General features: G+C 39.6%; 3 protein-coding genes across 4 annotated transcripts in view; 1 reads left to right on the plus strand and 2 right to left on the minus strand.

Annotated features, from left to right (window-relative positions):
• LOC113097128 (very-long-chain enoyl-CoA reductase) overlaps window positions 1-3,556 on the plus strand; it is a 9,439-nt gene extending 5,883 nt beyond the window's left edge. The window contains exons 6-12 of one of the 2 annotated variants that reach the window (XM_026262330.1): window positions 1,301-1,416; window positions 1,636-1,741; window positions 2,193-2,265; window positions 2,634-2,677; window positions 2,748-2,805; window positions 2,891-2,979; window positions 3,352-3,525. In XM_026262330.1, the coding sequence (XP_026118115.1) occupies window positions 1,301-1,416; window positions 1,636-1,741; window positions 2,193-2,265; window positions 2,634-2,677; window positions 2,748-2,805; window positions 2,891-2,979; window positions 3,352-3,525 (660 nt within the window). Of the gene's footprint in view, window positions 1-1,300; window positions 1,417-1,635; window positions 1,742-2,192; window positions 2,266-2,633; window positions 2,678-2,747; window positions 2,806-2,890; window positions 2,980-3,351 lie in introns of both variants that reach the window. The other variant, XM_026262329.1, reaches the window with a different exon arrangement.
• Window positions 3,557-6,162: 2,606 nt separating this feature from the next.
• Window positions 6,163-8,276, minus strand: LOC113097103 (NADH dehydrogenase [ubiquinone] 1 beta subcomplex subunit 7-like). The gene is made up of 4 exons (XM_026262308.1): window positions 8,182-8,276; window positions 7,952-8,088; window positions 6,862-7,030; window positions 6,163-6,348 (listed from the first exon to the last, which is right to left on the minus strand). The coding sequence occupies exons 2-4, from the start codon at window positions 8,061-8,063 to the stop codon at window positions 6,267-6,269; spliced, it is 363 nt and encodes a 120-aa protein (XP_026118093.1). The 5' UTR covers window positions 8,064-8,088; window positions 8,182-8,276; the 3' UTR covers window positions 6,163-6,266.
• Window positions 8,277-12,934: 4,658 nt separating this feature from the next.
• LOC113097096 (atherin-like) lies at window positions 12,935-21,321 on the minus strand. Its single transcript, XM_026262305.1, has 7 exons — window positions 20,009-21,321; window positions 18,548-18,758; window positions 16,880-16,956; window positions 16,550-16,610; window positions 15,010-15,106; window positions 14,643-14,763; window positions 12,935-14,538 (listed from the first exon to the last, which is right to left on the minus strand). Exons 1-7 carry the CDS (start codon window positions 21,113-21,115, stop codon window positions 14,389-14,391), a joined length of 1,824 nt encoding a protein of 607 aa, XP_026118090.1. The 5' UTR covers window positions 21,116-21,321; the 3' UTR covers window positions 12,935-14,388.
• Between the last annotated feature and the right edge of the window lie 1,736 nt (window positions 21,322-23,057).

Consider the following 23,057-nt stretch of genomic DNA (forward strand, 5'->3'; position numbering starts at 1 on the left):
AGACCGCACACACACACACACACACACATACACACACACACACTCCACCAGATCAGCTGGGTCACGGTGAGAGACCCCACACACACACACACAGATTCTCCACATCACACACACATTCTCCACATCTCCTGCAAACAACAGGCTACAGAACAGAAGTCATTTATTTCCAGTGGAGATCAGTACTGAGTCTGAGTGCTGGTCATGCGTTTGGATAATTTTGGATCCAGTTTGAGTTTAGGTTACATTCAATCATTTAAACCTTCGTGACTGGAACATGTGCAACCAGGTGATGTATTCAAATCAAACTGAGCACGGGATGTGAGTTATCAGTATATTTCCACTTTAAAACGATCATGTAAATACTATTTCTGTGAAATGATGGTTAATGTATGGCTTAATTATGACAGAAATAATTACTACTTTATCCCTAGAAAACCGTTCATTCTTGTATTTATGTACAATTTGCATGATAGCTAAACATGCTAACAACTTGTTAAACATGCTAGCATTATGGTAGTAATGTTAATCATGCTAGTAACATGCAAATAACTTGCTTATCATGTAAGAAACATGTTAGCAACTTGCTTAACGTGTTAGCATTATCCCAGTAACATGCTAATCATGCTAAAAACATGTTAGCAACATGCTAGTCATGCTAGAAACAGCCTAGCAGGTACACTAGCAATATGTTTATCTGTTTTTCTGATAGACTGTAATGCCTTGAAAACATTCAAACTTTAATCTTTAAAACTATTTTAACTTTCAAACTATCTCAAACTCAAAACTTTCAGACAGCAAGCCATAATTCAAACTACTTTAAATGTTCTGGCTAGGCTTTTTTCAAGCCAACTTAAAGTCTGTCTTGTCTTCAGACTATACTGATCTAGTTTTAATATAAATCAAATCTCCAGTCTCTCTCATTCGCGGTGAATCCAAACACACGTTTGGTGCGCTTGGCATGGATTGCATTACACGAGAGGAATATATTTGCAGCACATCACATGATTAAACAGAGGCGGATTGATGTTCTGGAGATCATGTGACACAAGTGTTTTGATGTTTCCTGCTGCTCTCTGAGAAACTTCAGCGAGAGCTCTGTGAATAACGTCATAGTTGGACTCCGTTATGTGTATTAAATGTGCTTAATGTCAGTGTTTATCCGGCTGTGTTAATCTGTCTCTCTTAACCAGTGTGTTTAGTGTCTGTCACATTATCTCTGTGAGAGCATGAGATATTTATAACCTGGAAACATGAACGCAGAGGAGCTGAGCGCATTATAACGCTTCTGTCTCTCTCTCAGGTGTTTCTGACCGAGTACGCCGGCCCGCTGCTCATCTATCTCATGTTTTACTTCCGAGTCCCATTTATTTATGCACCTAAATACGACTTCACCACCAGCAAACACTGGGTCGTACAGTAAGTACAGAGGCAGTATAACATGCTTTTCATTTAACATTTTACGGTTTGTAATCCTGTCGTGGCAATAAAGAAAGATCTTAGATGCTAATCATGACAAAAGTTAGCCTTCTATGTAAAGACGGTTTGTTTGGTGTCTCTTTCTGTAACATTATGCCTAGTTAAGTGACTGACAGCTTCAGAGGGCTGATGGGTAATTGAGTGTTTGTATCTGTATAGTTTGGCGTGCATGTGTCACTCCTTCCACTACGTGAAGAGACTCCTGGAAACACTGTTTGTCCATCGCTTCTCACACGGGACTATGCCTCTCCGCAACATCTTCAAGGTGAGAGAAACGGCTTCTCGTAATGGATAGAACTAAGTAGATCTGTGCAAATGAATCATGAAAACTGACATCTTTCTTTAGATGTTTTATAGACTGTCAAATATAAATGCATGGTCAAAGAGGGAATTACTAATGACCAATGAAATCGTGCTTTATGCAAAACGTGATTTTATTCTTAAAATTGCTTTGAATTTGTTCCAGACAATAATAGACCGCACATAACAATAAAAAGAATTGATGGCTGTTTCTAAGAAACACTGTAGAAAGTGCTGGCTCTGGAAATGAGTCTTCCTGAAACTGCAATTATTCATGAGCACAAACGAGTCAATTAATCACGACTTGTCACATGGAGAGAGAAAAATATGTTAGAAATGTCAGCCACCCAGTCGCTTCTAAGACGTGATGAATGCAGATGGACCTTTGCAGTAATATTTCTGTGTGTGTTTTGCAGAACTGCACGTATTACTGGGGATTTGCAGCTTGGATGGCGTATTACATCAACCACCCGCTCTACACACCACCCAGTGAGTCCACACGCATTCACACACTTTATCACAGGAATAAATGACGTTTTAAACTCTATTCAAATGCAAAAATTTGCTTTTATTCAATTGCAATAATATTTCACAATATTATTTCTTTTGCTGTACTTTTGATCAAATAAAGTGAATCGATGACTTTCAAAAAGATAGATTCAATTCAATACACTTTATTGTCCCCAGTGAGGAAATTTGTCTTGGGCACTTGAGCCTGCAAACACATACACTGATCGAAATTACATTGCATAATAAAAATTCACACAAACAGGGGGTTACATGTATCCGCATGTTTAAGATTTGTTAAAGCGGTTGACCGAGTGTGTGTTCAGCTCCGTCTCGTGTTTGTGTTGCAGCCTACGGAGAGCAGCAGATCCGACTGGCCCTGACCGTGTTCCTGGTAAGAGCTGTTTGTACAGGATGATGAATTATGATAAAGATCAGGTCTAATGATCTCTTTACGGTCCCAGTTCTGTCAGATCGGAAACTTCTCCATCCACATTGCTCTGAGAAATCTCCGACCGCCCGGTACGATCCCACAGCCCAATCTGTAATTTACACTTAATCTGTGATTAGACTGCCAAGAGACCTGCTTTTATTCATCTTTCTGCAGGATCTAAGACCAGGAAGATCCCATACCCGACGAAAAACCCCTTTACTTGGATCTTCCTGCTGGTCTCCTGCCCCAACTACACGTATGAGGTCAGACACACTCCGCTGGAGCCGACCGCTTTATCTGCTCTCTTGAGTGCTGATCTAGCTTCAGTGTTTCTTTTGTGTCCTGAAGAAGATGCTCTTATTCGTTACGTTTATCATAACCCTTAGTACAAATGAAATCTCACAAGTCAAAGTTTGGTTCATAGACAAACTGACAAAAGCGATGCTCAGAATCAGTCGATTATTTATCAGTAAATCAAACCTTTAAAGGGTCATGAATTCAGGAAATTCATATTACTCACCTCAAAATCAAAGAAAAATTGCATTAATGCAATCATTGTTTTTTTTAATGCATTGTGAAAATGCACGTTAAATATAATATGTGAATAATTATTGTCTTGGTCTGTGTGTGTGCAGCTGGGCTCGTGGCTGGGCTTCACTCTGATGACCCAGTGTCTGCCCGTGGCCTTCTTCACGCTGGTGGGCTTCATTCAGATGACCGTGTGGGCGAAAGGAAAGCACCGCAGCTACCTGAAGGAGTTTCGTGACTACCCCACGCTCCGCTCGCCCATCCTGCCCTTCATCCTGTAGGACAGAGTCACGCAGTGTTCCCCTCGTCTTTTTAACCTTTTCCTCTTCTCTCGTCCTCCCCTTCTCATCTCTTTTATACTGTGTCATGTCCCGCCTGCATTCGTTTCACATGTGTGTTTCCTGCGTTTGATCATCTCCTGGAGGATCTCCTGACTCTGAAGAATAAAGTCAGCTCAGATCCAGAACCTGCTGAAGCTTGGCTCTCGGGGCTCCACATCGCCCTCTGTGGGCTGGATGATGTCCTTCATCTGGGGACACCTCGAGAGCACGTCCGGATCACAATCCAGTCACCCAAAAGAAATAAGAACTTTTGAACCAAGAAAACAGAGCACATTTTAGGATCATGATTAAACACCCTTTCCTGTGTCTGGACAATGCCAATTTCCCCCCATAAGATTAATGAAGGGAGATTGAAATGTCAATTCCAATCCTTTAATGGTCTTTAATAGTCATCTACTTACAGCAAAATCATTTCCCCCAGACATGGACGTTTCTTCAATAGATCCTTGTCATATTACATCTCAAAGAGGTAGTTCACCTAAAATTTAAAGTACAATTCTTCATCATTTATTCACCCTCAAGTTGTTACAAACAAAAGATATTTTGAAGAATTCAGTTGCTGGTAGCAATTGACTTCCATAGAATGTTTTCCCATAAAAGTCAATGGCTACCAGCAACTATTTGATTACCTTAATTCTCCTCAATATCTTTTGTGTTCAACAGAAAAAAAGCAACTCAAGGATTTTGAGTCAATTTTCATTTTTGGATGACCTACCCCTTTAAAAAGCTCTGAAGGAACCGGTTTAACATGTATTTACAGTATTTCCTCCTCTGTATCTGGTTTGTGCTCCGCTGCTGGGAATCCTCCTGTATTTCGAGTGCACTACATATACTGAGATCGCTGATATGCTCTGATAAGGTGACGGCTGTGACTTTAGTAAAGATGTCTAGTTCTGCTTGTCACTCAATAACTGAAACACTAACAACAGGACCTGAAGTAACTGGTGGAAGACCAGCGCCGCAGAGACTCGTGTGCTGTGTGCGTCTCTTACATCTGAAGCTGAAGGTAACCTGGCACAGACTGCAGAACTGTTGTTGACCTAACAGTTTATATCAAATAAAATAAAACACTGTCATTGGCTTGTGCTCTGTCCGTTTACAGTCATAATGCATGTTGTGAAGTTCAAGAAAAGTGCTTAGCTTTTGATTGCATTGGATGTGCAACATAACACTGTTCAGTTCTTGGATAAAAGTCTTTGCTCTTATCCATCCGTGTGTGTTTTCCAGGTATTTCTTGTACACCATATTTCATACACTTTTAAATATATTCATCATTCATAGAACACACACAGTATTTAAATTATAAAACCAATCAGTTAATATCAAAATATTTTTAATTTATTGCTCACTTTTTTTTATAAATTAAGTAATTTCAATTGTATTGTAATTATGTTAACATTTCCTTTATATGATATCCTGAACTAGTATATCTTTAAATAGTGCAAGTACATTATTACCATTATTTGCGCGTAAAGAGAACTTCCCGAAAACTCTTCTCCTGATTCACAAAAACTTCGTAAACGTCAGATGTGATAGTGAAATGTGTGTGTGTGTTAATGAATTCCAATCAGTCGTAAATGGGACGCGCGTGCACGCTCACTCTCAATTACCATAAATCCCGCCCATTAAATCTGACTGACAACTATATATGAGCATCATATTATGACACCAAACGAAGGATTTCAACATGTCTTCTCAAAAGCGACTGAAAAAGAAACATTTCTCAGCTGCAGAAATTGAAGTTTTATTATCAGAAGTTCATTCAAAACGCCACATTTTATTTTCAAGCCTACTAGTGGCGTATCAGGTCCTAAAAAAGGAAGTTTGGCAGCATATTACAGATCCTATTACTGGCTCTCATAATAAAAGTTAAAAGGAAAAACCGTATGTAATTAATATATATAACATTTTTTTCAAAATGCTGTGTAAATATGTACCCGATTAAGGTGAATTAAAATGCAGCTGTATTAATGAGCAAAACGTTCAGACGTTAAACGCACTATTTACGCGTGGCTGGGAGCAGGTGTAGATTTCTTGCGTACCAACTAACATTTGGAAAATACGAACGTTTTAATGAATCCGAAAATTTACGCCAAAACCACTTTACACGCGATTTACACAAAAATTCGTTCTGCTCGTGTTTCATGAATGAGACCCATTGTCTTTGAGTATTTTATTCTAAAAGCTGGATAACTGTTAAATAGTGAATTTTGGTACATATTTACACATACATAGATTTATAATACAGTGTGTTATTAGTGCATTTATACTTCATAGTAGAGGCACACTAAATTATAGGTCTTTACTTAATTTTTCATTAAAATCCAAATAGTAAATCCACTGAAATGTAAAGTGATCATAGTACACTTTAAAGTAATGCAATTATATGCTATTAAGTGTATTTATATTAGATGTACTGAAGTAGCACATTTGGGAAAATGTACTTCTAACTACTGCATTACTAATATATTGAAATAAAATCAACTGAATTTACACTTAACTATATAAACGTGTACTAACATTGAACATTATTTTAAATAATTCAAAGTACACTTTTAAGGTAAAGAAAATGCTCCATTCACGATTTGAGAGCTCACAAAATCATCTTTATTATTGAGAGCGCTGTATATTTATATATGTACACACAGAAGCAGGAGAAACTGATGGAGAACTGAAGACGTTTATGCTGCTTCTGCCTCGATCCTCTTTTTCCTCAAGTTCAGTCTCCTCTCTCTCTCGTACTCCTTCATCCTCATCACATAACTGCAAAGAAGAAGAGAAAACAAACTCATTTTGAGCAAGAAAATAAATAAATACTTTGTGCATAACTGGTGATCACCACAGTATGAAACATGATGATATGATATGTTCATAACGGTTATGAACCTACTTACAAGTACACTTTAAAACAGAAGGCTAAAAGAGTAATAAAATAATTAAATTAACATTTATCATGGTTTAATAATTCAAATATTTGAACTTTTAAGACTTGTTTTATTAAAACGTATAAATTATAAAGCTTTGTGATGAAAGTAAGAAAGAATAGATATTTATTCAGGGAAATGTTAAAGCTTTCTAAATCTTTTCTCAACTAAATAATTAATCCAGCAGAAATTACGATTTCATTCAAGCCAAATTTAATGAGATTACTGTTGGCAGGAAATATGCTTTCGATGTCAGATTGTAATGGATGAGATCATTAAAACATCCTGATGGAGAAAGCAGTGACACTTTCCACCAGGTGCAGTGAAACTGAACGAGTGCAGCTTCTCTTACTCCTGGTGTTCACAGTAGTCCCAGTCGTGTCTCTCGTGTTTGCAGGCCAGGAAGTTGGGGAAATTGTCTCTCTTGCACTTGAGGAGTTTAAGCAGGTAGTGTGCGCAGTAATCACGCTGCTCCACTGGCAGCATGGCCAGGTTCATCTGCTCCTGCGTCGCCACCATCTCTGATAACACAACACAGCGAACACGGGTTCAACAAGACACAGACTACAACCATACATCATGTCCGTCCCTGTGGTACTATTATATTACAGAGTCAACAAGATACGACAGCTCATATATATATATATATATATATATATATATATATATATATATTAGTCTTTTATTTTACCTGATTATTGTCTGTTCAACTGCTAACCATAATTTAACCATGTTCATATTGGCTTTATACTTGTACTCTGCACAGTGACAATAAAGATAAATCTAATCTAATCTTTTAACTGAATAAATGTGATTGTTTTCACAATAAACAGATTTATGGTGATTCTAAGCAATTGGAATATGTGTATTTTGAACATATTAAAATAAATAAACAGAAAAAAGTACATTAAGTTTTATTTACTTTTAAATTTAGAAATATTGTGCTTTTCTTGCTTGTTTCATATATTTATGACATATTAGCATCAGATTACTAGTTTATATTAAAACTGCAATGCAAGTGGAAGTTTGATGTTTTTTAAGGAAAAGACTTATGCAATTTAAATACATTGTTTTTCATAAACTGCTTAAATTAGCCTTAACAAGTTCTCTTCATTCTATTTGTTTTCTTCAAAACCGGTCAGAAGTTTTTCAAATCCGTTATAAAGACACAGATTGGCCTAATTTAAATCAGTAACTCAATATCTTACTGCTGGTTAGTCTAAACAGTGCAAACATGGTGTCTGTGTTCATGCACTAGCCCCTGAGTTATACTGACCCCAGCCCTGCAAGAGGACAGGTGAGAACTGTCATGTAAACAGACTCTAAACAAACACATCTAGGCGCATGTTTGGTCGAAGCCTCTCGTTTGGACTTGAAGTTCAAACTAAATCTGTTCAGTTTAGAGACTCAATCACGTGTGAGAGTGAGGGATGAAGTGTCACCTCTCTCTCTGCGCTCCGGGAAGCCCAGCTGCGGGTCATATTCAGACGGTTTCCTCGGGTCTGGCGTCGTGTCTCTTTCCGTGATGTAGCTCCGCACGAGGTGGGACCCCATTCTGGACGCAGAATATCACCGCTGACTGCAAAAACTGTGTAATGTCCAACCACTGACAATAATAGTTTAACTTATAATGGAGAAATCAAAACAGATCTGCACACTGCCATTCGGTCACCTCCAGCTCCAGAAAACTTCTGTTTCCGGTCTGCGCCGGAAGTAAACACTTGCAACGAGTGACACACTCCTAAAGGTCCTCGAGATGGATTACTCCGTACCGCATCGTCAGAATTTTAACTCAAAATCAATAAAATCAATCACTTATATTGCTGTTTCATAATTTCATGAATTAATTAGCTTTAGATTTTAATTTATATATCAACATAACATATTCTTCGCTTCTCTCATTTATAAAATTAAATAAAACCAGTTTAGTTAGATTAATGAATTAATGAACAATCAGGATTGTATATAAATAAAACTGACATATACTTAATTTTTTTCCTTCCGCTAAAATCCGCGCGCGCGCGGTGACAGCCCGCCAGAAATTCAAAAACTAACGGTCAGTCAACATGCCCTGATCCATTTCATTTATTTGATGGATTAATGTGTGTATTTATGATTCTTAACAGATTAATAACATTGTTAGGTCTAGTTAAACAGAACTGGGTGTGGAAGTGAATGTTTTGTTTACTGATGGACTAAAACAACTGGATTCATGTAAACCTAATCGCAAATTCTTCGGGTAAGTTAAGTTAGGCAGCTACAGTTACTTAAACAATTAAAGTTAACTGAACGTTTAGGCTAAGTTTGAAAATTGATTTTCTTGAGTAAGTGTCTTCTACTAGAAAAAGGGAAATTAAATGTTCTTTATTACTGTCGGGTACACATTTCACATTTCTGTATGTCATTACACCTGAGAAGAGATGATGCTGACCCTCAGAGGACCTCAGATGATGCTAACCCTGAATCAACAAACAGAACTAACAATTATTGCTACATGTGTGACTGCATCATATAATAACTTAATTAATAATATTGATAGTTCATCGTCTAGCTGACTACGTCTTGTATTATTATTATTATTTTTATTTTTTCTAAAATCCTGTCAAATGTGCACAAACTACTAGCTACTAAATATTAAATAAACACTAAATATTGTAGAAACATAATTTTCTGTAAAGTTGCTTTGTAACGATTTGTATTGTAAAAAGCGCTATACAAATAAACTTGAATTGAATTGAATTGAATTGAATTATCGCTGATAGACCGACGAGCAAATCTCGTGGCTTCTTTCAGATCTCAGGCACTGGGTCACAATCAACATCCTGGAAACAGGTCTGAAGGAATGATGACCAGGTTTTAAGTCACCATGATACTTATTTTTACATTATATAAGTGCACAACACAATATACAGTATATAAAAAGGGGTAAACCTGGGGTCAAATAGATTTACGATTCATTTAAAAGTGGCTGCTATAGTTGATGCTGACCACTAGATGTCACTGGTAGGGTCTGTCTCTGAGGCTTTGAATCTCTTTTGGTAGAGTTAGGAAAAAGCCTCTAAAGCTTCACAAGGCTTCATCTGCCCATCTCTGAAGTCTGATGTTAAGACACATCAATATGAAGCTGAGGCCTCTGACCTATCATAAATATGAGGAAAAGATACATATGGTCTGCTCAACATGAGAGGATTGTTGTACAACATCTGTCCTTTGATTAGCGAGACATAAAATAAAATAAATACAATAAAACATTTAATCAAATATTTTAAAACTGCAAACAAAAATCTTACAATAATATAATAAATGTATCTTCTTCAGCTTAAATCCAGTAAATGCACAAGCACATTGTAGGGTAAACAAATAGAAAAATACTGAAAGGACATTTGTATATGCATGTGTGTTCATGAACCAGGATTTTACCATTCTCTTCAAATTAGTCTCCAACCCACCATGGTGCAGTGGCTTTTTCAGTCACATACGCACTAACCACAGCAGTCTCTTTGCTTGCTCGGCGCTGTCTCTCAGCACTGGTCTCTTATAGCAAGCTTACAGGTCCTCCGACAGATCTCAGTCAGGTCTGCTCCGGAGAATCCCTCCGTTATCTTGGACGGATATGCCAGGTCTACATCCTGAAAACACAAAGAAATGCACATTTAGTGATGCTTTCTTGTGGAAATGCATGTATACATAGCTTGTGTGTAAATTAGATTTCTCTCTCAGTTCGATAAAAATAGGCTAATAAATCATGGATTCACTTGTGTGTTTTGTGTCGCTGTTTACCTAATCTCCAGCGAAGGCTTTCTGCACACAATAAAGAAAAGCCCTGCTTGAGCACGCTTGGCTTCTCCTGATGTATTTGTGGATACATCTTCCTGACCTGAACATGCAAGTATGCATCTGGGAAACTTGAAAATAATTTGAGTTTTATTGGGTCCATTTGGAAAAAGTACATTTATTTTAAATGTTTAAGGCCACTAATAATGAACCCGTCCAACAGTTTCATGTTGTTGGTGTGAATATCTTATCATTTCTAGAAGTCAGAAGTCAGTTAGTTGCATTCTGTTGTAGAGTTTTAGTGTTTATAGACATCTGTTATTACAGTTTCAGACTGTGGCTGTCAAGTGTGCGTATGTACCATTGATGAGAGAAGAACGCTCCAGTCTCATTAGCAACAGCACTGGCCCCAGCGTCCTGCCCAGGAAGACTGAGGAACAACAGTGAGTGGGAATGTGAGTAACCTTTATTTATAAATGAATGTAAAAAATGTAAATGTCTAGACAAGTACAAAAATGGAGAAACATATTGTGAGATGTGTGTGGTGATTCTCGCCTTCACCCTGATGGCTGTGAACAGGCTCCAGCATCTCTTTAATCTGAGCCAGCTGTTTAAGACAAACCCGATGTCATTCAGACTCTCCTCCTCCTCATCCTGACACCATCAACATATGACATCATGACGTGGTGCGGACAGTGAAATAGAGAAAATGTACAGGTATGATGCAGTCACTCATACCTCTCGTTTGATTGGTTCTCCCTCACTGTGGATGATGTGAGGGGTGGGGTCTGTTTCTAATTCTTTAAACTCCACTGCTCTCCTCTGACCGGGAAAATATCAGGATAATCTTAAAACAAACTACATTGTGAATTTGTAGTTATCTGTTGCAGTGTTGGTAATCGTAAACTAAAATAATTCTATTAAAGTAGTGTCTGTTAATTGAGGTAAAGCAATCAAATTATGAAAATAATATATATGTTTCCTTGGGAACTAACTGAAAGCTATCAGCAGCAGATAAGTCCTCTATAGGTTGTTACAGATGACCCTGTTCATGTCGTCTGTGAGAACAATGCCTCCACTTCTGGTCTCATAACACCACAGTGTCTCCCCAAACAACTTCAGTTCCTCCATTTTAACCTGTAACACTCATGCAGGGATCTACATGCACATGTTTGGGATACCAGTTTGAAACAATGATTACTTTTGTAATTCGGTGCTGCCAGTGATATAAATTAAACACTGCAATTTCATCTCTCTATCACTTCCACACACAGATAGATTAACCGTGACAAGCACAGAACTGTTGTCCCATTGGTGGCTTCGTCCACGAGGACTTGATTCGGTCGAATCTTCTGCTTCAGAATAGCAGTGGAGAATTCCTCAGACTTTTGACTGTTCAACACCCGCACACACATTATATCAACGCTCAATCCAATTTTCCACAACATTAATAATAAACAGTGAAGTACATGCACAGTTCTTCATAAAAGCCAAGTCAGCTTTTGTTTTGCTGCATCTTTCTTCAGAATGTATTTATATACACTCCAGAGATTTAGAAAATCACTGCATATAAATTTAATGATAGCCTGCATATGAATTTTACACTAAAACAGCATCAAGACTGCATGAAACATGATGTATTTTTTAGCTTACAGTTACCTTCTAATGAACTTAAAATTAATGAACATTCAAATTGAGCCATACTAAGGTTTAAAACCCATTTTATAATCGTAACTGAGTTTTAATGAGGGTGAAACATAAAAACAGTTTTTGGTGGCACTATACTGTGAAAACAAACCCTATACACACACTGCTGTCTGGTCTCCTGGTCTCCGCACACACACACAGTTAAACTCACTGTGAGGCTCCAGCGGCAGGCATTGTAGATCAGGCTAGAGGTGTTTATCTGAGGAAAAGAGCCTGTTCTGGGACAGAGATGATCCGAAATCAGCCTCCATGCCTCGAGAATGTGTGTGTGGCAGCCTGCACTACTCCCTGGACGTCTGAAACCCATCCTCACACATATAAATATGATTCTGACACAACAACCCAAGTACGCAGACAGTGAGTATTTAGGAATCTTTTTCAGTTTTCCATTGTTTTCAAATGCATTTGCACTCTTTCCTGCCCAGGCATTGCAATCCCCAGCCAGCTCATTCCAGACACTCACAAACAGTCTAAACTGCACTCATCTGGAATGTCCTCTTTAATGCGAGTAATCAAAAAGACATACAGAAACAGTTCCTGTTCATTTCAAGAAACACATGGACATTCAATAACTTACACCCTGATTGGACAATGCATTATTCTTCTCAAACCCTTTTTGAGTCACTCCCAGCATCTTCATTCATCAAGATGGATGCTGGCCTCATGTTGTACCTTATGGCTGTCTGTAAACCTTTACCCTGATGGCATTAACTTTCGGATCCAAAACCAACCAACAGCTGTAGCTCCTTGTTTTTTGCTTTGAGATACTGATTTCTTGCAGTCTGTTAATGTATCTATTACAAAGACTTCTTGAGAACACAGAAAAATCCTTTTTAGGTGTTCGTTGATATTCCACTTCATTAATAAGTCAAAGTAAAAAGAAGTTCATTGTGAAAGTCATAAACAGAGAAACTGCAGAGGCATTATCAACATTTCAATGAGCTCCAGCTTTTACTTTAGATTTACTTAACGTCATAAAAATGAAGATCATATTTTATAAACAAACATTCAAAGAAATAAATAAATCGGGACAGTTTGATGAATTCAAGGTGCTAAAATTGTCAGGCAGAACAGAGGTGTCTATAATCTGAACTCAGACTGACCTATAGTTTCTTCACAATGCACATGAACCTGCCTGTCGAGACAGAATCAGTGAGAGCCCATTTACAACTGTGATGGGTCAGTTTAACCACACAAAATACACTGGAGCTAAAGGACAGCTTAACAAAGATCCAATTTCCACGTCCCTTCTCTCACACGTCAGTTCTTGTAATTAGTTGAATGGACCCTTACATTATTATTTGATTGTTTTACACAAATTATTGTCTCAGTTCTCACGATGTTGGGCTGATACATATATATTTCACAAATGGTAAAGTTCAAGAGCTGCATGGCTTCGGGGCTCTCTGTGCTTTTGAGGACATTCATACACTTTCTTCAACTGCTGGTGAAGGAATATCGTCATTGCTTCACAACTTGGAAACTGATATTTACAAAAGTTCTGCTCAGTTTTCAGTGGTGATGATGGAGCCAGAAAGTCAAGGCTGGCAAATCCCAGATTAAAGGAGTCAAAGTCGCGTTGAAGGAAGATCCTCGGTGAGATGCGCCCAACTTGACTGTGTGCAGAAGATCTACATAAACAGTTTTTAATTGTATTTTTTTCTGACATATGGGTGCAAGAGACAAAAAAAACTGGAAGGAACAATAGACATTCAAGATCATTTCAGTATGTCAGGAAGAAGTGGTTTAGTCTATCGCTGAGAGAAGACGAGTGCTTCAGTCATTGTCAAGAATTTACTTCTTTCAAACTTTAACCAGACAGGTTTCTTTTTTACATTGGAGCAACATTTTTAATAAAAAGTTCTGTGTGCAGTGGACACCCTCCATCCTTTGGTTTCAATAGCAATCTTGAAACCAGTGAGGTCACAAAAAAAAAAAAGATTTTCCGCATCCTACTGGACTGAAAAAAAGAAAAAATCAACTTGATGAAATGAATTCAGGGTCAGGTGTCACAGTCCGAGCAGTGGTATTCATCAGAGCAGCGTTAACTGCACAGAGCTGCAGTCATTTCAAAAAATGGTGACGCTTCTTCATTTTTTTTCTCCTTTCAGTCTTCCCAAACTTACTCCATTCTTCTACTCAGTTCAGTTAATTTTACTCACTTTTCAGGCCAAAGTTCTTTCCAATAGCTGCAGGATAACGGATTAAAAATATATATATACATTACTGTGTGAGGAAAACGAAAAGTCCTTCAGAGTCGTATTGAATGTCTTCAGGAATGTCTTCAGGAATATGCGTGTACTGGGATGAGTAAATATTGTTTGGTATATGTACATGCAAGTCATTTTGTCATGTACAATAGCTCAAATATATGCATGTGTGTGTGTGTGTGTGTGTATCAGCAGAAAGCTTCGTCCTCCTGGAAATGGGTCCTCTGCAGAACCTTCACGTGTCTTTCATAGATCTTTAGGGCGGGACCGAGTCTGATTGACAGGCCTGTCAGCACATCATTCCTTTGCATCAGAAGGAGGGACTTCCCGTCGATCTCCTGTCAGGAACAAAGATTCAGTTATCTATAACATAGTTTGTCTCTTAAGTCCAGTAAAGTAGCGTCTGAACTGTTGAAGGATCATGCGGTTGAGTTCAGCGCACCTGTGTCCTGAAGGCGAGCGCCTGCTCTGGGAATCCAGCCGCGGTGAAGTAGCTGACCACGTCCGCTACAGTCCAGTCCACCGGGCTCATGCCCCCCGTCTCAAACTTCAGAAAGCCACCTCTGAGACCACAACAAAGAAAAATTCATTCATATTTATTCAAAGAAAAAAATTCAAAGGTACGCTGGAGACACTGAAGAACATTTAATATCGTGACTCAAAGACAACCCTCAATCTTCAGTTTTCATTTCTTTCATCATGCCTCACTTCTGCCAATTCCTGTTAGAAGGTCAGTGGGTGTTTTACAAAGCCTTTTCTCTCTGCACTACTCTCTCTCTCTCTCTCTCTCTCAGTCTGCTAGTACTCACATTCCTTCATTCATCCCTCGTTCTTCAGCCGCTCCTGGTGAGGCAGAGGGAGTCAGCAAACATGACGAGACTCCCACCTCCAGCTTACAGTCTGCACCTGACAGACAGACAACACACAGCTATATGAAACTAAAATAAACACACACAACTTCAATACAATAACACAGAATGACACAACACTGCCTTTCAAACTTTTTTGTTTAGTAAAGTCTGTTTAAAGTCTCTTAAAAATATATAGTCTAAAAAGTAATGCTGTTAAATATAATTGAAATTTTAAGTCACTTTTTTTTGTTTGTTTTAATATTCTTTGCAATATATTCCTATGATCAAAGCTGTCACATGATACTTCAGAAATGTGGAAAACACTGCATGTATATATAAAAAACAAATCTGTAAAAAATAATGGCCATGCACACACTGCAAGTTTCAGGAGTGAAAACCACACTTAAATGCTGGAGTGAGTAAACCATGGTTCCCTGAGTGTAGGGAAGAGCAGTCACTTTCACATTTGTAACCATAGCAGGAGTGAAGAAGAAATTTAGCCATTTGATATCTGCCATTTGTTGGCTAAACTAAAGACTCTTCATGAGAATACCTCTGATAGTCGTGCTGTGTTCAGTTAACGCTCGAGAGACTGCTTTAGAGAGCGCTGTCTTACAGTGTTGCCATGTGCTCTTATCTACAAGAGCTTTTTGGCATGTTGTTTGGTCTTACCCTATAAAGATAGGCACTTTATGAAGTTAATGTTTTTAAATGTTTATGTTTTTGTGCTTGTCCTTGTATGTTTTTTTAATGAATATCTGGCAACAAAAAAAGGTTAAGACTTCTTTCACTGTTATTTTCGTGCATCTCACATACAGACGAAGACACATTTCTGATGCACGTTCAGATCTGTCATTAACAACTAGTCGTTCAGCTCCGTACACACTGCATTGAATTTCTGCAAATACGTTTGTCACTACCTGTATTTTAGTGAATGCACAAGAGACAGAACACACTGGAGACACTTGTAGTGGTTAAGGTTTTTTTGTGTGTGTATATATGTATATATATATATATATATATATATATATATATATGTATATGTATATATATATATAAACTGGGTCGCTGGGTGGATACGTAACAGCCACAGCATCAATGGCGGACTACATGCTTGTGTTTATGCTGCAGAAGCTACTGGGACTATCAGCTTTACTAACTTTCCTAGCTTTTCTTGTTGTTGTGTTTGGGCTTGTATACAGTATGTAAGGTTTATGTGCATGCTCCAAGTCTTCTCCATTTTTAGTGTATCTCTGGCAGAATTACAGCGCCACATACTGGTCTGGACTGTATACTACATCGTTTTGAGTCAGTTTCAGTGGTTTCATGTGTACGCAGATATTTCTTGAGATGATGCACGTTTACAGAAGAACGAGGAAAAGAAAGATTGCATAGGGAAAGCTCTGGCTTCATGCGGACGAGCCCTGAGAGACACCAGTACATAAAGATATGGACACACTTAATCAGAACGTAACCTAAATTTGTTCGAAGGACTTACAGTTTCTTAGAGGTATTGACGATGGAGCCTTTACGGTCTCTGACGTCACAATCAGCTGATCCTAAAGGAGATAGAAACAGATGCACTCCGTAAGACTATATTAAAATAAAAACATAAACAACACTCCCATTACACTTTTGTTTGCTGTTGAACTCATTCGTTAAGCCAATAATTGATATGTCAGGCCACTCAGACAAACTGAGAGCAATGTTGTAATAGATCCACTCTTCAGGAAGTCATCCTTCGAATGACCTACATGTCTCTACACAATAAAGTGGAACAGGAGAAAGACCTCAGATATTAAAACCTTCAGTAAACAGTGCACATTACCTCAGTGCTGGGATGCAGCTGATCAGGAGCATCTGTGTTTTTCTCAGCATCCTCGGGCTCCACAGACACTGTCTGCTCTGAAAGTGTGTGTGAGAGAGAGAGGGGTTTTAATTTTAATACCATCACTTCTTGTCATGACACTAGACTTCAAACATAGACATTTGTCACACACAGAAACAATTCCCCATCTTCAGCTGTAATGCCATCTGGACGAAGTCTTGTTCTAAATGCTTTGGCATAGACGGATTTTTACAAACTTGATTAAAATGGGATTTTTGGAAATACATTCAGTCTGAAACTCTAGGTGTGATGTGGCACCAGATGTAGAGACAGCAGATATTGTCTGTCCAAACAAACAGATGTTTTCCTCACATACCCTGGTTATGGAGAACAAAGGTGATTTATGTGCAGTGTGAACAAACACCCCTCAAAAACACTCATAGTAATACTTCCATCCTCCATAGCGTTCAAATATTTAAAGACTTGCTCACAGGTATGTCTCCCAGTTTCAGAGTTCTGCTCCATAATCCAGAAGGACTCCCCCTCTGGAGAAAGTATTGTCTGAATTTATTAAAAGCATGAGCAAAAAAATCTTCTAAATATATTTTTGATAAGGGCTGTATTAGGTCAACACTTCAATCTGAACAGAGCTGTGCATCAATAAATTCCACTTCCTGTCCCTCAGACTTAACTTCCTGTGAGTTGTGGCCAGAAGTGCCACCACACAAAGATGTCTGTTGGAAACACTGCATGTATATATAAACCAAAAATTTGGACAAAATAATCAAGTTTCAGGAGTGAAAACCACATTTAAATGCTGGAGTGAGTCTCGTTGTTTGGTCTTAGCTCATAAAGATGTTTTTTTTTATGTTTATGTTTTTTGTGCTTTCACTGTTATTTTCTTGCACTTCACATACAGACGAAGACATTCAGATCTGTCATTAACAACTAGTCGTTCAGCTCCGTACACACTGCATTGAATATCTGCAAATGTGTTTGTCACTACCTTATTTAATGAATTATGTGAGTTGTGGCCTGTTTAATTCAAATCCTAGCTCAAATTTAAAGGGAGCCCACATGTAAACACTTGAAGATCTGTTTTAACTGAGTAAAACAAAAGAAGATGGTGAGATTTCACAGTTTATTCCCATTATATTCTTACATTGCTGTAAAAACGTCATTACAATATTGTTATGTATGGAAAGGAATGATGAATTTGGTTATTTTTGTGTTTTCGTCACCAGGGCTGGGCTTGCTTATTTAATTTTTAATAACAGAAAACCTAAAAGTTATATTTTTGGTGACAGTAAAGGCCTTTTCACACCAAGAGTGAAATGACTAAGCCTCAGGCTGAAGAAAATGCCTCTGCCACTGCACTTCCTCCCAGTTTCTCTCAGCACAGGGACAGGAAAAGAGTCAGTGAGTCAACAGAAAAATATATGCATTGAATGAAAAAAAAGTACACAAATTTTCTTTACTAGTTACTTGAAAAAAATTATCTGATTACATATCTCACGTTACTCCAACACTGAAAACAAGAAACTAATAACTGTCCATGGGACAAAAAATGTAATGTAATATCTATACTCCATCATATTCTTACGTTAAACATGTTTAGATGTTTTACTGGAAAAACCAGACAAAGAAACGGTTTCAGAGCACAAGTACCTTCACGTCCTCCCACGTCTACTTCCTGTTGTAAGGAGCACTGGTCTGAGGTCAGCGGTGGGTCAGTGCCATTATCATTCTGCACCTGGGTGTCAGGTGAGGCCTTGACACCTGCGGGACCTCCATCAGTGATGGGAACATCCTCCGCTGAGCCCACTGTGTCATGCTCCTCGCTCTCCACCTCCATCCTTTCTTCTGTCTTCACCTCCTCCTGACCAGCAGGAATAGACACAGCGTTTCTGAAAGCTCTAATGGACTTTAAACCAACAGTAGTCATGATGGAGCAGTACTGAAGCGTTATATTTCAGATCTCAGTGACTGGAGTGGATTTGATCGTGACTGTACCTTACATCACAATAGCTGCAAATGCACGGGGAAGAAAAGAAAAGGAAAAAAAAACTGACTCTCCACGCTATCTGAAAAGGCCACATATCGGTCAGTTTCTGTGCGTGTCCTCAGTCGAATTGCGTTTTTTTTTAGAACAACACAAACTACCCGAACACCTCCGCAGTCTCTTGCCTGGGATCTCGATTAGATCAGGACAGCGATTTGTCAAGTCTGTCGGGTTCATTATCAATTCGACCACAGTCTGTAAGTGAGCGGGACAGTGCTTGAGAAATCTGATCAACGCAGAGACGATAACAGCGCAAAAAAAAAAAAAAAAAAAAAAGAAGAAGAAAAAAAGGAGGAAACGCGACGAACGCTCATCGCTCAAACTGAGTGGATGAGCCGCACGGAACGGAACTAAGAGGCTTATAGTGCGCGCTCCGCTTTGGCTCGTCATGCAGCGAATTTCCGCCATCGCTTTACCTCGTCTGACCGAAGTGTTGCACTGAGCGACGGCTCGCCCGAGAAAACAGACGCGAGCCTCGGGTCCCTCCCTCCGTTTTACATTTTCCGTGCGCGTCTAACTTAGACACCGCCTAGTGAAAGATATCCAGCACAACTTATAACGCAACAATAATCGTCGGCCCTGCCTGTGAAAGCCTAAGAGCGCTCTCGCGCAGTTCACGCAGACATCAGTGTTTTTCAGCACACGGTGCGCATCTGGTTCTCGACGAGCGCGCTTTTGTGTAGTGGAGCAAGAGAAGCGACGGTGTCTCACGCACGCGGGCGCTGCCGAGCCCAAGCCCGCACCTTTTGTGAAGTGAATCAGGGCACGCAGACAGTTGCGTGTCTAGCGGAAAACACGACCGAGGTGTCACTTCTCCCACCGTTTGCACACAACACGACCTCACAACAAGCACAAAAACACGCTGTTTGCCGCAGACACACACAGTTGAGGTGTTCTGGCGCACAGTTGCACGCGAGAAAAGAGCGGAAATCGGATTGGTGCGGGGATTTTTTTTTCTCCTGCTCTTTTTTTTTCTTTCGCTTTTCTCACATCACGATCATTTATTTATACGGATACGCGGTGTAGCGCTGCGCGCTGCGCAGGACGTGTTGGAAATATTAAGTTACCTTCTTCGCGAGACGTCTGTCCTGCAGTGCGCTCTTCAGGAGCCGCGCGGACGGCTTGGCCGCCCCCATCCCCCGCGCGGCAGCAGTGATGTGGCCCAGGCGGGTCCTGCGGAGTCGACCCCTCTCGATCTCGCGCTCCAGCACCACTTTAACCCGGTTGCGGGTCAGCTTCTCCCCGGGCATCCCTCGCTGCGTGCTGAGGTAGTCGAGGATCTCTTTGAGCCCCGGCGGCGCGTGGCCCCGTGTTGCGGCGGAGCCCCGGTGTCTCTCGGACAGACTTCGGACCGCAGAAACCAGCCTGTCGCCAAGATCAGCGCTGCTCTCATCCGGAGAGTCCGAGCAGCGCGTCCCGGAGCCCTTTGCCCCCTCCTTAAGTTTGGGTTTGGTGGACGCGGGGGGCTTGTTTCTCGGATGCGGACTGCCGGCGCTTGAGCAAGTTTTCTTTTCTTTCTCATCACTATCATCATCATCATCATCGCTGCCCTCGTGGCCGAGCGTCACGTCTCCTTCAGCCCGTCTGTTTGCAGCATCGCGGTGGAGAGAGGAACCGGTTGCTCCCGCCTCGGCGACCGAGCTCTTGTCTCTCGATGCACTTGCCTTCACGCTCCCGGCGGAGTGGCCCGATGCGCCACAACTAACAAAACTGTTTCCGCTAGATTGTGGTAAAATCTGCTCTTCCTTTACAAGAGCGGAGGGCGAGGTTTGAGGCAGGGGGTCAGGACACGGGCTCGCCCCGGGTTCCTCGGGCTCCTTGTCCTCGCACTCCTCTTGGTCCGTGAGGCTGAGCGCGCCGTCGTTGTTATTGCATCTCGCGCGTTTGTCGTGTTCACCGAGCGGCTCGCAGCTGTCGGTGGTTTGCTCCGTTCTCTTTCTGCATTTCCTTTGCACTTTAGCAGCGTTCCTGTAGGAGATGGACCCCTTGTAGCTAACTTTCAGCACAGTTTGCTCTTGGATCAGTTTTTCTAGTTCAGCCCTGGTTTTGTCCGGGTCTGAGCCGTGTCTTCTTCGGACCATTCGGCAGATTCTTTCCAGGTCCGGTCGGGCTTTTCTCGAGCGCAGGGAGTCGATGGTTTCCAGGATCCATTCTCGGTATTTCGGCTCCGACATGTTGCAGCACTGGTTCCGTTGGCTTTGGCCGAGCGCCTCTCTCTCGCCTCCGAAGTGATCCGCTCCGAGCCCGGCTGGGAATGAAGCGGAAGCCTCGCTCTACGCCTGCGTTTACCCTCTATGTGCGCTTAAGGTGGACTACATTCCGAAGAGGAGCATCCGCTGCGCTCCGTGCTTATTTAAGGTGGTATTGCGGAGTTGCACGTTTTGCGCACCTCGTCGACGGGCTTTTGTTCACGCTCGCGCTGCAGTGCTTTACATCTAACGCAACAGATTTTTCATACACAGTCTCGATGCTAAATTAAATAACAGTTTAAAACGCGTCTGTGTTTGATGGTTGGATGACAGATATGGCTCGCTGGTCGACAGTAAACTGGATGAGTCTAGTCTTATTAACTCCTCGCGTCACTGCCAGCTCTAGATAACATCGAATCAAAAACATTATGAAAAATCTACAAGTAAGAATAGAACAGATCAGAAAAGTTTCAAAGTGCATCTATTATAAATCACACTGTAGTTGTATTGATGAAAACTAAAAGATTTGGTTTATATTTCCGAATAAATAAAAAAATTAGCAGCGCAGTTTTAACAAGCAGCGTGAAGAAACTGAGTGAAGATGACCTTGAAAACCGCTTGTGTCACAGACTAAATGAGCAAAAAAAAAAAAAAGAAAAAAAGAACACCCACTTCATCAGAGATTAGACTCTGTACAGATCAATAATTGATGATTATCATCACCAATATAAAGCATAACAACCTACACCCTGGTACAAGTTAACACCTGATGGCTTTTCTTCTGGGTGTTTGAATTATAACAAATATGTTTTAGAAACACATGGTTATAACAGCCAGAGAAAAGACTAAGACAGAAATCAAGGGTCAAGAGCCCAACTAAAGCAAACACTGATCTCTAACATGTTTACTTCAAATGAAACAATAAATCAACATCTAAACCTTAGTTCATTCTCAATAAGATCTTCTGTAGACGTCTGACAGAAATAAAGTCAGTCTGGTTATTAATAAGTGGAGCTGGTGATGCTGTTTGTGGGGTTGTTTAATCAGATCTTGAGAGATTTCATGTATTTTATTTCAGTTGATTTCATCTAAGTCTGTGTCTGAAGTCAGTTGTAGTAGTTCTTGTGTTTCTCTTTTCTTCAGTGATTCTGTTTGTTAACAGCAGCTGTTCATCACTAATTCTCAATCAGCACTTAGTTAATCACTTAATTACTTGAATGCAAAGTTTTAAAACTTACATGGTTTAAATCAAGGCAATCTGTTTACTCAAACGGTTTGAGTAAAGTTTACTTATGGGGTTTTACAGTGCTATTTCTTTTGTCTGTTTTCTTAATTGCAGAATATTTATCATGCGCATCCAGTCCTTCGTGCTGTCTTTGCTGTAAACTGGTTTAAAGGGACAGAAGTGAGAGACTTATTTACCCTCATTTGATAAAACTGTTTTGAAAAAAATATATATTTTACATTTAGAAATTTCTAGAATCTCTGTTTCGGGTTTTTTGTTAGTGTAAAAACTTTTCCAAAATAAAAAAGTAAGTAAGTGAAATTTTCACTTATTTTTCACAAGATCTTGATGTGTTCCTGTAGCTCAGTGGTAGAACATTGCATTAACAAGTGCAAGGTTGTGGGTTCGATTCCCCGGGAACACATGATAGGTGAAAATTGTTAGCCTGAATACACTGTAAGTTGCTTTGGATAAAAGTGTCTGCTAAATGCATTAATTTAATATTATTTAATTAAATTTTACTCAATAAAATGTACTTATTATTATTTATTTTTTTTCACTTAACTTAGTTAAGTAGATTTACTTAATTTCCAAATGTGTTAAATTTACTTGAAAAATGCTTGTGCAAAAACTTGCCAAATAAAAATTAAGTAAATTTACTTATTACTTTTTTCAGTGTAGGAATATAGAGACATGATTTGA

This window comes from Carassius auratus, unplaced genomic scaffold (assembly GCF_003368295.1).
Source record: "Carassius auratus strain Wakin unplaced genomic scaffold, ASM336829v1 scaf_tig00216111, whole genome shotgun sequence".
Classification (NCBI taxonomy): Eukaryota; Metazoa; Chordata; class Actinopteri; order Cypriniformes; family Cyprinidae; genus Carassius; species Carassius auratus.